The following is a 15,083-nucleotide window of genomic DNA, read 5'->3' as shown; positions in this document are numbered from 1 at the left end:
TTCTTTTGATTTTTTTCCTTTCTATTTTCTTTCCTCGCTTCCTTCTTTCCATCCTTCCATTCAGCCACTCGTCCTTCCTTCTGTTTTTTTCTTTTCCTTCGTTTCTTTCTTTCTGAAAACAGGTGAACAAATCAGATCTGATGTTTCCTTCTTGTCCAGGTCAAAGTTCGGGACTGTGATGACATCGTCTCGGACCATGAGTGTTTCCATGGCGACCTTCTTAACATGGAGAAATGGATTATGGTCATGAGGCAGAAGCTGGATTCGTTCTGCAGCCCGACGGGAGGATGGAGTGTGGAGGGGCGCCGACCCGAAGCCCAGGTCAGTTTTCTGATCGGTTCTGAAGGAGAGAGAGAGGCGCATGTTTCTGAGCTAAACTGATCCCCAGAACCTGAGGGTTCTGACCGGTTTAGTCTGATAACTGGACCTTAAAGGTTTGGTCAGAACCTGCTTTGATCCAGTTCTGTGTTTGGATCTCAGCTGTGCAGCATGGTTCACTTTCTGACCTCTCAGAAACAAAAGTATTTGGTAACCACGGTAACGGCACAGCTACTCCAACCCAACATAATGAACTCTGAGAATTTCTGACATGCAGTTTTTATGATGGAAGAATTTGAGTTAAAGTCCAGCAGTGATGTTTTATAGAGTCTCCAATAATCGGTCAGATATTTTCTTTGAGGCTTCAGCTCAGTTTAACATTTAAACATCTGAATGTTGTAACAGTCAGTCAACGATACTGCGAGTATTATCTCAGATTATTTGAAGTTTTTAAAGGAAAAACAATGTTTTAAAACATAAAATATCTTACACCTGTGAGCATTTTCTCTCCTGGATGCCTCACAAACTCAATAGTCATGGTTAAATTCAATAAATTAAGAATTAAAAAGTTAATTTTCTACATTCATTACATACTATAATATTTATTTTTTCTTGTTTAATTTATTTATTCATGTGTTTTTAATCTCTGTTTTTAAACTCTTACTCTTGATTTTTCTGGAAAGCACTTTAAATTATCTTTAAATTATTGAGCTTGAAATGTGCTATACAAATTAATTTGCTTTGCATTCCCTTACAAATCCAACTCTTGCAATGGGATTTTGAGATTAAAGTCAGACTTATTTTGTTTTTCAGTGTCCTTTTTCCTTTCCTGTAGAAATAACCTCAGCAGGGTGGAGATGGTTCTTCCTGATGAAAACTCCTCTCTCCTCCATGTTTCTCCTCAGAAGCTCCTCGGTGAATTCCCAGAGAAGGAGGTCCACCTGCAGCAGATCGAGGCTCAGGGTGGGAAGGTTCTGAGGAGAACCTCAACGGACGGCCAGGTCCACATTCGGAAGGACATGGAGCGGCTGAGGCAGCGCTGGAACGACCTGTTCACACTGAGCCTGAATCTGAACAGGTAACTGATTCAACCCAAACCCTGGTTCTGATCTGGTTCTGCTCGGCATCAGACTGAGTGTTTTTGTTCTGTCAGAATGCAGGGCGGCTCCACTGAGATTCACTCTGGATCAGCAGAGAGCTTTGGACGGTTGGGATCAGAACCAGGCTCAGTAACGCATGTAGTGGATCCACCTGGTTTCTGTCAGACAGACGGACCCAAAAGGAGGGTCACAGGAGGAAGAGAAGGAAACGAGGCGACGACTTCGTCTTCAGGAGAAGATGATAGCAGGGTAAACATTTTTCTTTTGTCTCTGTCAAATAATATTGGTCTGATTATTCCTCACTGGCTCTATAGAACATTTCAGAACCACTGAAGTTTTCTTAATAATGCCTTAAAATTCTGGAACAAAAGTTTGAATGTCATTACAAACACAGGGTTATAGACGCACCGATCCACTTTTTTCCCTTCCGATACCAATACAGATATCTGAGGTTTGGTAAATATTCCGATACAGAAAAGACGGTGCTGAATTGACTTAAAGCGTTTTATCTCTTTCTTACTTATTTTACATTGGCTGTTATACTTCTATATAAACACATTAAAGTTGTGTTTTGACATGTGTTTAAAAACAAAAGTCAGTTCTGCATTGTTTTTTTGTTTCGGATAGTATGGGCCGGTACTGAACCTCCTATATCTGTATCAGTATCGGAAGTGAAAAACATTAGTACAGATTTTCTCACCTCTTCTGATTTTATTGTTGAGGTTTCAGTGGATTTAATCGGATCTGTTTGGATCATTTTTCCATCTATGACGGAGTTAACAACGCTCCTCTGGCAGAGAACTTGAAGTAGCAGCTCTGGTTCTGACCCAGGTTGTGTTTGGTTGTTGCAGGGCCGCAGAGGACTCAACCAAATAAACTGGAGTGAGTTTGAGGCCTGGCTGTCTAGAGAGAATGAAGTTCTGATGAAGATAACCAGAACCAGTAAGAGTTCCCTCAGTGCCAAGGAGATCCAGACCCGACGGGGAAACCTGCAGGTAACAGGCTGACATGAAGAGAAATCTTTAAAAAGGCTGAAATGTGTCTTAATTAGAACATAATTATAACATATCTAATTATGTCAATTATGTATGATCAAATATTGACAACATAATCACATATTGATCATATATTCGTATTGCTAACCATAATTGTTCACATGTTAACATGTTAAACATGTAAGTAGTATTATATTAACATGCTAAAAATGCAATAATATATGTAAAATACAATTTTATTTATTTTTATGCTTATTTATTCAGTCAGTCATCAAATAATTTGTCACCCATACTTCAAAATACTGCAACTATTTTAAAAGGTGCTAGAAAAGGTGCAGGCAGATGCACAAGGCTTATATTTATGCCTGCCACTAATGTACCACTTTATACATCATTACAATACATAAATATCTCAAAATATAAATATTTGTCTATGTAAAAATCACTAAACAGAAGCATAAAAGGAAAGAAACCACTACAAAACTAAAACGGCTACAACAAAATTTGAAGTTATTCATCCTTGAAACCATCACATATTTTCTTCCTTATCATTTTTTTAATGAACTTTGCTAAGTTTATGCTTTCATCTTTCCATAATTTAATTCCAACCTCTTTTGTTATCTCAGTTTTTAGCTTGATGTTTTGGAAATGTTCAAACATGTTGCAGCTCATATTTACAGAATCCTAAAGGACATTTCCATTCAGACTCACATTTATACACAGATATAAGTGCTTTGTCCAGGCTGCATGTTATGTTTAGCATTTTTGTAATCATATTAATATGTTAATTATACTCTAATGACTAATGTTATGTAATTAACTCTTCTGCTACAGGCTTTGATATCCAGACTCCCTGAAGGTCAGCAGATGTTTCAGCTGTTGCTCCAGCAGACTCAGAGCCGTCAGGGTGAGGATGAAAGTCTGGAGGACCTCCGGTACCGCTGGACCCTCTACAAGTCCAAGCTGAAGGAAGTGGAGAACAGCCTCATTATGACTAAACCAGGACTCAAGGAGAGAAAGGAACTGGAGCTTATGGTCAGTTCAGTTTATTTATTTATAACTCCAAAACACCTTAAATGTCAGTTTTCACAACAGAACTGTTTATTTAGAATATAAATCAGGTCAAATTCACATCAAATCAATTCAGTTTTGTAGCAAAAAGTAAAACATTTTGTATCTTATGATGCCCAGCAGTGATATTATATTACAATTGTTACTTTTATGTTTTGTTGGTAGAAAGGGCTTCAGCTGTTGGTGCACTGTTTGTGCACCACCAGGGGGCAGTGCAGGCTTACTTCTGCTGCTACAGGGAGGTTTTATTCAGACTTTATTAGTGAAATTTATGAATATGGACATAAAATTTTATCATCATTTTGTGGTACGATTGTGATAATGATAAAAATGACATTAAGAACTATTAATTACTTTGGGTAATTGCATGGCTGCAGTTATGGCCCCGCAAATACAAATACTGCTCATTCCTGTTTATAATACACTTCTCTAGGACACCAGTCACATAAAGAAGTGTGATTTGTATAGTTAAACTGCACACAGTAACTATATTTACATTTTTTTTTTAATTTATTGGTATTTATTGAGATTTTCATGGAACAAACTGTGGAAAAAAGTACTAAAAAAATCAATCTCGACAATAAGTTTTGGGAGTCCTTAGACATCATCAATTTAAATTTTTCTTACAATAAATCAAAAATACCTACCATGATAAGAAATTTAACAAGAAAAAAGATCAAATAAATGCCCACCCCAGTATTGGAGATATTTCCTGTTCTGAACAGTAAACTCCCAGGTTTGCAGTGCAACAGTGAGTCTTCTGCAGACAGTTTGGTCAGAATTGGTTTGTGTTGTTTCTGAGTCATGGAGTCTAGATTAACAATATAATACTTGATGTTCTTTCTCTCTGCAGAGAGGTGCAGAAGATGTAAAGGGGACAATCTCTGAAAGAAGAACAGGAAAGGTAATGTTACCGTGGTAACACCCTCCTATGTTACTTAAACATCTAAACACATCATCTCATCACTGCTTCATGTTGTTCTGCTCCATCTTCTCTATGTTTTCAGAAATGTGGGCTGCTGTACAGGATTTGCCGTTTGGCTCTTCTTTTGTGGCTCCTCTTCCTCGCTCTGCTGCTCCTCGCCTTCCTGCTGCCCCTCATGGACGATGGAAACAGCTGCTCTCTCTCCAACAACTTCGCCCGATCCTTCAACCTCATGCTGCGCTACGACGGGCCTCCTCCCACATGAGAACCAGGACAGTGACCGACCCAAACTCCAACCCGAACTCCACCTTCAGTCAGCATGAAGACTCTGCAGTGTTTTGCTGTTTGCTCTTGATTTTACTTTAATACCAAACTTATCCTGATTCAGCCTGCAGCAGGGTAACTCCATGTCAGGCTGGACACGCCCACCACAGCTCACCTGCCTGCAGGTGATCATGTTAAGATGCCATTTAGTCTGCAGTGCCACCACACTGAGCCCTGATGGGTTCATCCTGTGATTCAGCAGTTCATCACAGTGCGACACATCAGCCATGTGACCCTTTATGTAACATAACATACGATGAAGTTTTAATTCTTTTGTGTTTTATAATATTCTGTACCAGCATAAGGTTTTATGTTTCTCCATTGTTTATTTAACGTTTCTGATTCAGACATGAATAAATATTCAGATCATTTGTTTCTGACTGACTTTTATTGTGATAGCAACCTGAGATGTTCTTTTTCTGTTTCTAAAATTTACCTGTGTACAGTAGGAGAAATATCAGTTTTCTAATCGGTATCATCAGAGTTTCTTCAAGCTATTATTTTCTGAACAAAAATGTAAGACTTTAGCTCATGTCTGCTTCAATAGAGCGCGTGAGAAGAGATTTGATCTGTTTTTGGAGAATATGTTGTTTTAATGTAAATTAATAAAACAAATTAATAAAGTAAATTAATATCACATTTCTATCTAAAACAAAAAATGGACCATGGAGTGTAAGAGAACCATCATCCTACCAAACATGTTCAAATAGTCATTCAAGGTCAAACATCAGTTTCAAGCAGAGCAAATATTTATATTTCAAAAATATCTTATTACACAAAAAAGCAACAAAGAAAAACCAAAAAGTAATGATGCGTGTAAACATGTTGTGACAGAGGAATTATACTTTTTATTCAACAAAATCTAGATGTAGTCGAGTTTCATGCCATTGATCTCTCACAATTACAATTTATAGCACTTGTATTACAGAATACACAGTTATACCTGCAGTTATAATCATGTCTTATTTGTACAAATGAAACAAGGACATGTCAGTCAGGCACTGATCTTTGAAAGATGAACTAAGGATTTTGAGAAATGACTTTTGCAGGCAATTCATGTTATTTTGCTTTTTGTACAAATAGTTTTGGAAATGATTTGAGAAATTAAGGAAAGTGGAGATTTTTTGTTCTTAACAAAGACACACTGAGGATCCAGGCCAGACTGTAAATCCAGGATAAAGAGTTTCCTTTAATGTGGTGTTGAAGGTATGAAGGTGGGTCAGTTTTCCAGATAACACTTTGTAGAATGACAGGATCCCAGCATCACAGTCCACATACACTCCTACTTTCTTAGATACAGAGAAGGAGGAGGTCATGAAGGATAATAAAGCATGTGGGGATGAAGATGAGATGCATGTCTTCTTGTTATTGTGCCAGACAGAATAACCATGACGATCAGAACACTCCAGACTCCAGGACTCATCATTCCATCCAAATGCAGAGTTTTCATTGTTTTCTTTCCTTTCAGTGCTTCTGTAACTCAATGATACAAAAACAGTCCCACTCCACTTGACTTCCCAGTAACAACGACCACTCAGACCTTCTGAACACAGAAGCTGAGGCCAGAGACCTTCAAATCTGTCTGGATGATCAGGATATGCATTTTTCACCTCCACCTTTTCCACATTCTTGTTGTTTTTAGAGAGTTGAAGTTCTTGGTGTACAGTGTTTGTATCGATTGTGAGTTGACAGGAATCTGATGGAGAGAATGAATGAACACAATTAAGGATCATTTACTGACACCTCAAAACAAGATGACTTCTGGAGATGTAAAACTGTGAAGATGGTTCACCAAGTGCTGCTTTTTAAGTACAAAATGTAAGTATGCTTTTAATCAAATTTAAAGTACACTTACATTTCCTCAGACCTGGTGTCAACCACTCATCTCCAGCAGGCTCCCACCTGAAAGGAGGAGGAGGTCAGACCATCAGTCTCTAGTTTCAGCATGAAAACATAGAAATGGCATAAATATCTAAAAGATTTCTCTGCTGTCAGAGGAACAGTCCAATACCTCTTGTCATGGGGGCATTCCAGCTCAGTTTGAACTCATTGTTGACAGTGAAGTTTGATTGTTTTTATTCAGCTTCTCTAACTAGTTTACATGGAGATAAATATGACAACGGAACAATACACTGTGGTTTTGAAGGTTCATTATTTGGACCCTACATGCATAAGTTAAACATTCTTTAATGACATTTGAGTTGTTTGGCATTTAGAAAACCTGGTGTACCAGTTGTATCTAAATGCAGCTTGTGAAACTGCTAGAAACATTTCTTATAAATTTAACATCAGTTACGTCTGATGTTAATCTTCTTTTGCATACAGCTAATCCAAAAATGACACATGAGACGAATAGAAAGAAAATTTTTTAAATACCAAAATCTAGGCTTACTGAAGTGTGTTTAACAACTGCTTAAAGGTTATTTTTCAACAAGGTACTAATCCTGCGAACAAGTCTTGTTCGATATAACATACATAATCTTAGATCTTCTTTTTCTCTCAGACAGACAGATATTACTGTTGAGTGTTTCTCCTTACCTGAGTGTCTCGAGTTTCCAATGTGGATCTTTCAGTACAGCTGACAGTTCCCTCACTCCTGAGTCTCCTGGATTATTGTACCTCAGATCCAGCTCTTTGAGATGAGAGTTGCTGGAGCTCAGTGCTGATGCCAGAGAAGAACAGACTTCTTCTGTGATCAAACAGCCCGACAGGCTGCAGACACACGATACAGAGCCATTTCATTCAAAGCCTAAGTTATTTTCCATTATACTTTTGGAAACAATAGAAGAGCAAAACATGCTTTGTTGGTAAATTCTGCTGAAACAACACAATAAACTGAAAATATATTGATTCAATGATACTTTAATGCAGCTGGAATAAGTGACATCCAGTACAAGGAATGGCGGCTTTTAGGGTTGCAAGGAATAAGATAAACTTTGGTCTTTTAGCCTCAGTGAATCTAGAACGTAAATAATATTGTGTAAATTGTTATTCATAGAGGGGAAAAGGGAAATAAAAATTCAAAATGTGACAATAATTTTTAGAACGGACTTAAGCCCAGCGGGTGTAACATTTGTAAGAAAGCATCACTGATGACTGACCTGAGAATTTCAAGTTTGCAGCTAGGATTCTTCAGTCCAGCAGATATAAGCATCACTCCTGAGTCCTTCAGGTCGTTGTTACTTAGGTCCAGCTCTCTGAGACTGGAGGACTGGGAGCTAATAAGTGAGGACAAAGCTTCACAGCTTGTCTCTGTGAGAGTACAGCCACTCAGCCTAAAAGAAACATAACAGTTAAAGTGAAGCAAAAACAGCTTTGACAAAGTTCATTCACAAGCGTTTAAAAAACAACTATGTTTTATGCATAGTATCTAATTTCTTAACATTTATTTTGTAATAATGTTTAATCAGATTGAAGTTATTTTAACTTCAGTGACATAAACAGGTTATTCCTAACCTTCTCTACATATTATATCTACAACACAATTTTCAAGTTAAGATATGTTTTCTATAGTAGTTGTTACTATAGAAAACAACTATAGAGCATTTACGGTACTAGCTCTACCGTAAATGCTCTACTGCATTTACGGTAGAGCTAGTACAGTAATCCCCGTTCAATACAGGACGTAATTTTTTTTTTTTTTACGTCTTGTATTAAATACCAAGTTTTTCCCAACAATGCCCTGTCTTTCAAACTGCAGGTTTACTATTGAATCTTAATTTCTAAAATTAGAATGGGAGGAAGGCCTTCCGGTTATCTGACAGCTCTTTGTGGAACCACTCTCTGTTAGCTTAATGTTTTTCAAACAAAGCTGCCCCTGTAGTTACTATAAGGAGACTGTAAGAAAATGTTGAAGACCATACTGACCACCTTTCATTTTCATTAACTGTATTCTATTGATACTTTAACCATTTATTCAGGATTGCAAAACACTTAGTTTCCCTTTGTTATTGCCTCCAATGAGTTATTTTAAGACCACTGTTTTGTTCTGCATTTTTGTCTTGTTCTATAAAGCCTCTGTTATAGCAGATGGTGTTGTATAGACTGATATTGGTTTCATTGTACAATTTTTCCTCTGAAAATGTAATAGTTTCTCTCCATTGACTTAATGTCTTGATCAGTGAGTGCTAACTCTCAAGACTCAAAGCAATCGTCTGGCTGCTTTTAGATGGCAAACTTTTTTTATTTAAATGTCCTGTTAGGATCAACTGCATTTTGCTGTTGTGAGTAGATTTAATAGGATGGTTCTAATTTGTGCTATTATTAAAGTTAATTAAGCTGAATAGAAACTGGTAATATTTGATAATCCTCAGTACTGTACTCACAAAGCTTTATCAGAGGCATTGACCACTGGCAACATCTTCAGAAGAACCTCATCAGAAGCAGAATATTTCTTCAGGTCAAACACATCCAGATCTTTTCCCGAAGACAGTAAGATGAAGACCAGAGCTGACCACTGAGCAGGAGACAGATTATCTGTGGAGAGACTCCCAGAGCTCAGGGACTGTTGGATGTCCTCCACTAGAGAACGATCGTTCAGTTCATTCAGACAGTGAAACAGATTGATGCTTTTCTCTGCAGACAGATTTTCTTTGATTTTCTCCTTGATATAGTTGATGGTTTCATGGTTGGCTAGTGGATTACTTCCTGCCTGTGACAGCAGGCCTGTCAAGAGAGCTTGATTGGTCTGCAGAGAAAGGCCCTGAAGAAAGCGGAGGAACAAGTCGAGATGTCCATTTGGACTCTGTAAGGCCTGGTCGATTGCACTCTGGTGAAGATATTCTAAATGAGGTTTGTTAACTAACTTAGACCAAAGCGAGGTGCTGTGATTCTTTCTCATCAGGTTGACACCAGAGTTGATGAAGGTCAGATGAACATGAAGAGCAGCTAGAAACTCCTGAACACTCAGATGTACAAAGCAGAACACCTTGTCCTGGTACAGCCCTTTCTCTTCCTTAAATATCTCTGTGAAAACTCCTGAGTACACGGAGGCTGCTCTGATTTCTATGCCACATGCTGCAAGGTCTGCTTCATAGAAGATCAGGTTTCCTTTCTGCAGYTGATCAAAAGCCAGTTTTCCCAGAGACTTAATTATTTTTCTGCTCTCTGAACTCCAGTGTGAATCTGTCTCAGCTCCTCCATCAAACTTGACTTTCTTAACCTTGGTCTGAACCACTAAAAAGTGGATGTACATCTCAGTCAGGGTGCTGGGCAGCTCTCCTCCCTCTTTGGTCTCCAACACATCCTCCAGAACTGTAGCAGTGATCCAGCAGAAGACTGGGATGTGGCACATGATGTGGAGACTCTGTGATGTCTTAATGTGGGTGATGATCCTCTTGGCCTGCTCCTCATCTCTGAACCTCTTCCTGAAGTACTCCTCTTTCTGTGGGTCACTGAACCCTCTGACCTCTGTTACCATGCCAATGCACTCAGGAGGGATCTGACTGGCTGCTGCAGGTCTTGTAGTTATCCAGAGGCGGGCAGAAGGAAGCAGTTTCCCCCTGATAAGGTTTGTCAGCAGAACATCCACTGAGGCAGACTGTGTGACATCAGTCAGGATCTCCTTGTTGAGAAAGTCCAGAGAAAGTCGACACTCATCCAGGCCATCAAGGACAAACAGAACCTGGAGAGGTTCCAACTGGCTGATTTGTTTAGTTTCAGTAAAGAAGTGATGAACAAGTTCCACCAGGCTGAAGTTTTTGTCCTTCAGCAGATTTAACTCTCTGAATGTGAATGGAAATATAAACTGGACATCCTGGTTTGTTTTATCTTCAGCCCAGTCGAGCGCAAACTTCTGTGTTAGGACTGTTTTCCCAATGCCAGCCACTCCCTGTGTCATCACTGTTCTGATTGGTTCAACTCTTCCAGGTGGGAGTTTAAAAATATCTTCTTGTCTGATTGTTGTTTCTGATTTTTGTGGCTTCCTGGACACTGTTTCAATCTGTCTGACTTCATGTTCTATATTGACCTCTCTACTTCCTCCCTCTGTGATGTAGAGCTCAGTGTAGATCTGATTTAGAAAAGTTGGGTTTCCTGCTTTAGCAATCCCCTCAAACACACACTGGAACTTCTTCTTCAGAGATGATTTAAGGTTGCGTTGGAGAATTGTGCCAGAAAATTCTAAAATACAAATTAAATCAGATATCAAAAGTGTCAGTTTAACATATAAACCTATTATTTATTCAATATGGTAAATCTTTACATAAATCCTTTTACTTCTCTGCAGGTTGTCAGCCAGCTCCCCCTGCTCCATCTTCCTCATGAAGTGCAGTATGATATTATATAAGGCCTCCTTGTTTTTCCACTGTTCTTCATCGTGACCCACCATGTTCTCATCATCACTCTGATTCTTTAAGCATTCTGAGTTTTCTGATGTCAAAACCTTTTGGATATTCTTCATCTCATTCTTTACAAAAATGATGATGTTTTCCTGCAGTAGCTGTTGCAGAGTATTATTAGAATGATACATAAGACTGGTATAATTGAGGAAAACAGCAGATTTATGTTGAACATACTTAGTCTTACAGTTAGTCTACAGTGTGAATACTAGTGTAATAAGAGCAGATGAGAAGCAAAACATGTACACACCATAAATATGGAGTCCAGCTGTGTTTGATAGCACGGGACAGACTCATCAGCGGAAACATCTGAATTCTTCTGGTCCTCATTATACATATTTTTTCTGTTAGAAATATTAAGCATTTGTTATTATAATGAGGTAGAATTTTATTCTCCTCTTATATATAATGAATACACACAAATACATAAAAGAGCTTGCTAAGCATAAGTGATTGCTGCAAAGTCAGCCAACTGGCATTTTAAACTTAAATTGATTCTGCATTTATGACTGATTGAATGAAACTGATATGAAATATTTTTGGATATGAACTGTTTTGTCTTGTAAAATAAGATTACATTTAAACTGTTACAATTTTAAAATATGACTAGTTAATGAGCCTCAAAATGGAACAGTGACCTTATAGTAACGTTTGTTCTTTTCACTTTGACTATGGAAAATGTTCAACACACACATATCACTAGAACAGGCAGAAAGAACACTGCTGCATTCTTAATATGAGGAGACAGTGATAACCACTGTTCCACGGTCCTGCCATTGAAAACAATGTGGATTTGTTTAAAAGATGTTTGAATAAAAAGCTTTACACATTAACATACATCTCACCTCTCTGATGGAGAATGATGGTCAGAGTTAAAGTTGATAAAAAAGTTATGTGACTTGTTGCTCTTGAAGGACACATATTTTGGTTCACGTCTATGTTCAACTTCAGATTCATTTTCCTGATCTCCCCTGATGTAAAAAAATATTAAAACATAGCACACACGCAGTTTCCAAAAAAATGCAAAACATAAGGTCAAATAAAAATGTTAATCTACAGATACAAATTACAAATTACACACATAAATAACAATTGACAGTTTTTCATAACAGTCTGTTCAGGCAAATATATTGAATATATCTAAAATACAAATAAAAACCGAATATTTTAGAATCGGCTTTGAGGGCCAAGATTGTGCCTTAAACAAGGAATTAGATTTTTTTTCACAGCATACATATACTAGGTATAAATATTTAAATATTAAAATGAACAAATATTAGGTATATAACAATTTAATGAAATAAGCATATTTGCAAATGTTCTTTTTGAAGCATTGATTAACTGTCACTCAGTTATACTTAGAGCAAATCATGAGTCTCACTGCAAATGTGTTCTACGTTTTAACTCCTTCCTCACTTTTCCCATGCATTTTCATTAATGGGGAATACTTAGATAGCTCAAGTCTGCAGCAACCAATTAATTTCACTACACAGTGCAGAATCAATTTTTCTGGATTCCGTTTCTTGTTCTGTATTCTGTCCTGTCCACTAAGGACCTTCTGGTTCTGATAAAACCCTTTCATGCAAATTCCTTTCAAATCCAGATTTTCACATGTCCATAATCTGCTTAGCTGCTTCTAGACTGTTGGCAATCTTTACTGTTCTGTATCTGAGAGTTGACTGACCCAGATTATATGGTTTCAACAGTTAGGAAACAGTTTACCTCTTTGTTGGAGGATGATGGTCAGAGTTAAAGTTGATATAAAAGTTATTTGACTTGTTGCTCTTGAAGGACACATGTTTTGCGTCACCTCTATGTTCAACTTCAGATTCATTTTCTTGATCTCCCCTGATAGAAAAGAATATTAAAACATAGCATATAACATGTAGTTTCCAAAAAATGCAAACATTTAAAAAAACTTAAAATAAAAATATTAATCTACAGACAATATTATCCAAATTATGCACATCAATAACAAACGATAGTTCCTCAAACAATATGTCCAGGTGTAGCAAGTCTGTAAAAAAAGTATATTTCACCTCAAATCCATTGTCACTATATATGTATATTTGTTTGTCTTAGTTTCTGAATTGTATTTTCTTTTCTTTTATTTTCTTGCTTCCTGTTTGGCGTCATATCCTGTGAGTTCCCGCTGCTCTCCTCAGTTCGCGCTGAGCTGCGCTGGGGAGAGGTAAGTGTATAAAGTTGTTTTCTGTTTATGTGTAAAAAATATTCAAAATGTTGTTAAAAGTATGTTCACTAAGCTCACAACTTGTTATATTTTGTTGTTAAATTGTTTTATGTGTAGCGCAGCATTTGATTTGAACAGTGAAAGTTGTGGCTATTGAGCAGATTATTTCTGTTGAGTTTTATTTTAATTGTTTTGACATTTTACTTTATTATTTGTTGACCTCAAGTTTTAGTTGGTTTTGGAGCATTCCTACCCCAGTTCGCGCAGAGCTGTGCTGGGGAGAGGTCTGTGTGGCGAGGCCGGAGCCTGGGAACTGCTGTGCTAAATGCATTTTTATTTTTGAACAGAATAAACCTTCCTTCCTGCTACAAAACACCGTGGGTCCTCGACTGCTGGTTTCTTTCTTCACCCACACACACAACGCAGAGTACATGCAACAGATGAGTCGGATGGAAGCGGCTACACAGGCAAATGTATTAAATGTATGTAATATACAAAGAATGCCGAAATATTTCAGATTGAGCTATGTGGGGTAAGATTGTATCCTTAAACAAGAAATATGACTTTGGGTGCGTTCACACTGCAGCCTGAAGTGACCCAATTCCGATTTTTTTGACGTAATGCGACCTGTATCCGATCTTTTCATGGCAATGTGAACAGCACAAGTCAGATTCTTTTTCGAATGTGACCCATATCCGATATGTATCCGATTCAAATGCGACCTAACGTCCTGGCCGCATTCATCCAAACTGAACGGTACTGATTCTCAACAAATCTGACTATTCTGCGTCCTGATACGCGCAAGTGGGAAGAAAAACAACAACCATGACGGACTACATGATGATTAAGTTGTTAATATGTTGCTCTGGCCGGATAACAACTTCAAATGTGTAAGCTAAGCTCGACCGTTAGTCTCCGTGTTTACTTCCGCAAACACTTGAGCACTACTTCTTTTTATGGCAGTTGGCAGAACACTGAGAACGCTGATGCTATTGCGCCCTCTAGTGCGCATGCGGGACACTTTCAGGCCGTTTGCCCATTTACACTGCAGAACACATACAGGTCACATTTACTGGCAAGTGTGAACGACCCCGGCAAAAAAATCGGAATTGCCAAAAAATCGGAATTGGGTCACTTCAGGCTGCAGTGTGAACGCACCCAAAATGTTCTGGAACAACCGGGACTATATCGTCTTGGAGTCCAAGGGGCACAAGATGCAACTTTCGAAGGTTGCCACAGCAACCCTTCAAGTATGCACAGAGGTGGAGCGGCGTTCCTTGAGCTATTCCTGGAACCTCGAGAAGTACCGTGACCATGGGATGGCGTGGATGGAGAAGGTACTTCAGAGGGTTGCAGAGAAAGTCCAAGGCGCCCTCCACCTCAATGTACTTACCTTTTCCAGCTGTATCGGCATGATAATGAACGGGGATTATGTCGATTACAAGCAACTTCCGACCCTCTGCAGGAACTAAGTCCTGCCAGCCAGGCACTCCTCCAAAAATGGAAAATCCTCTCCCAGTTCAACTTACCTAGTTTTCAACTTAAGGGAAGTTGAACGAGGATTTTCCATAGGGTAGGGTTAGGGAGAAAGGGTCGATTCTGTTCCCTGAAGAAAACAGGAGCTGCACGGTCCTTCCTTCCCCACGTTCCATCAAAACGTGTGTGGTTAGGGGGACGTTCTTTGTGTACATAGTGTACAACTTGCCAATCATTCTGTGGCCACATGTCTCAATGTCTGTTTTTATTCGTTTGTGCCCCGGTAGGCTTTATTACTTTTATATATATATATATATATAAAAAAAAAAAAAAATTCCCTTCTCA

General features: G+C 38.3%; 2 protein-coding genes across 6 annotated transcripts in view; one reads left to right on the top strand and one right to left on the bottom strand.

Annotated features, from left to right (window-relative positions):
- The window catches only part of syne3 (spectrin repeat containing, nuclear envelope family member 3), a 21,768-nt gene extending 16,662 nt beyond the window's left edge, over window positions 1-5,106 (top strand). For all 4 annotated transcript variants that reach the window (XM_017302499.1, XM_008400112.2, XM_017302500.1 and 1 more), the window contains 7 exons: window positions 160-321; window positions 1,224-1,396; window positions 1,472-1,667; window positions 2,270-2,413; window positions 3,248-3,448; window positions 4,338-4,388; window positions 4,492-5,106. In XM_017302499.1, the coding sequence (XP_017157988.1) occupies window positions 160-321; window positions 1,224-1,396; window positions 1,472-1,667; window positions 2,270-2,413; window positions 3,248-3,448; window positions 4,338-4,388; window positions 4,492-4,674 (1,110 nt within the window). In that variant the 3' untranslated portion in view covers window positions 4,675-5,106. The remainder of the gene's footprint in view (window positions 1-159; window positions 322-1,223; window positions 1,397-1,471; window positions 1,668-2,269; window positions 2,414-3,247; window positions 3,449-4,337; window positions 4,389-4,491) is intronic.
- A 293-nt stretch (window positions 5,107-5,399) lies between these two features.
- LOC103458956 (NACHT, LRR and PYD domains-containing protein 3-like) overlaps window positions 5,400-15,083 on the bottom strand; it is a 19,972-nt gene continuing 10,288 nt past the window's right edge. For both annotated transcript variants that reach the window (XM_008400110.1, XM_008400111.1), the window contains exons 3-11: window positions 12,794-12,919; window positions 11,917-12,042; window positions 11,322-11,415; window positions 10,950-11,172; window positions 9,059-10,853; window positions 7,835-8,008; window positions 7,272-7,445; window positions 6,589-6,635; window positions 5,400-6,429 (exon numbers count right to left, since the gene is read on the bottom strand). In XM_008400110.1, coding sequence (XP_008398332.1) covers window positions 5,864-6,429; window positions 6,589-6,635; window positions 7,272-7,445; window positions 7,835-8,008; window positions 9,059-10,853; window positions 10,950-11,172; window positions 11,322-11,415; window positions 11,917-12,042; window positions 12,794-12,919 — 3,325 coding nt within the window. In that variant the 3' untranslated portion in view covers window positions 5,400-5,863. The remainder of the gene's footprint in view (window positions 6,430-6,588; window positions 6,636-7,271; window positions 7,446-7,834; window positions 8,009-9,058; window positions 10,854-10,949; window positions 11,173-11,321; window positions 11,416-11,916; window positions 12,043-12,793; window positions 12,920-15,083) is intronic.

Source organism: Poecilia reticulata, linkage group LG22 (assembly GCF_000633615.1).
Source record: "Poecilia reticulata strain Guanapo linkage group LG22, Guppy_female_1.0+MT, whole genome shotgun sequence".
Taxonomy (NCBI): Eukaryota; Metazoa; Chordata; class Actinopteri; order Cyprinodontiformes; family Poeciliidae; genus Poecilia; species Poecilia reticulata.
This window is presented reverse-complemented; position numbering and strand designations above follow the sequence as displayed.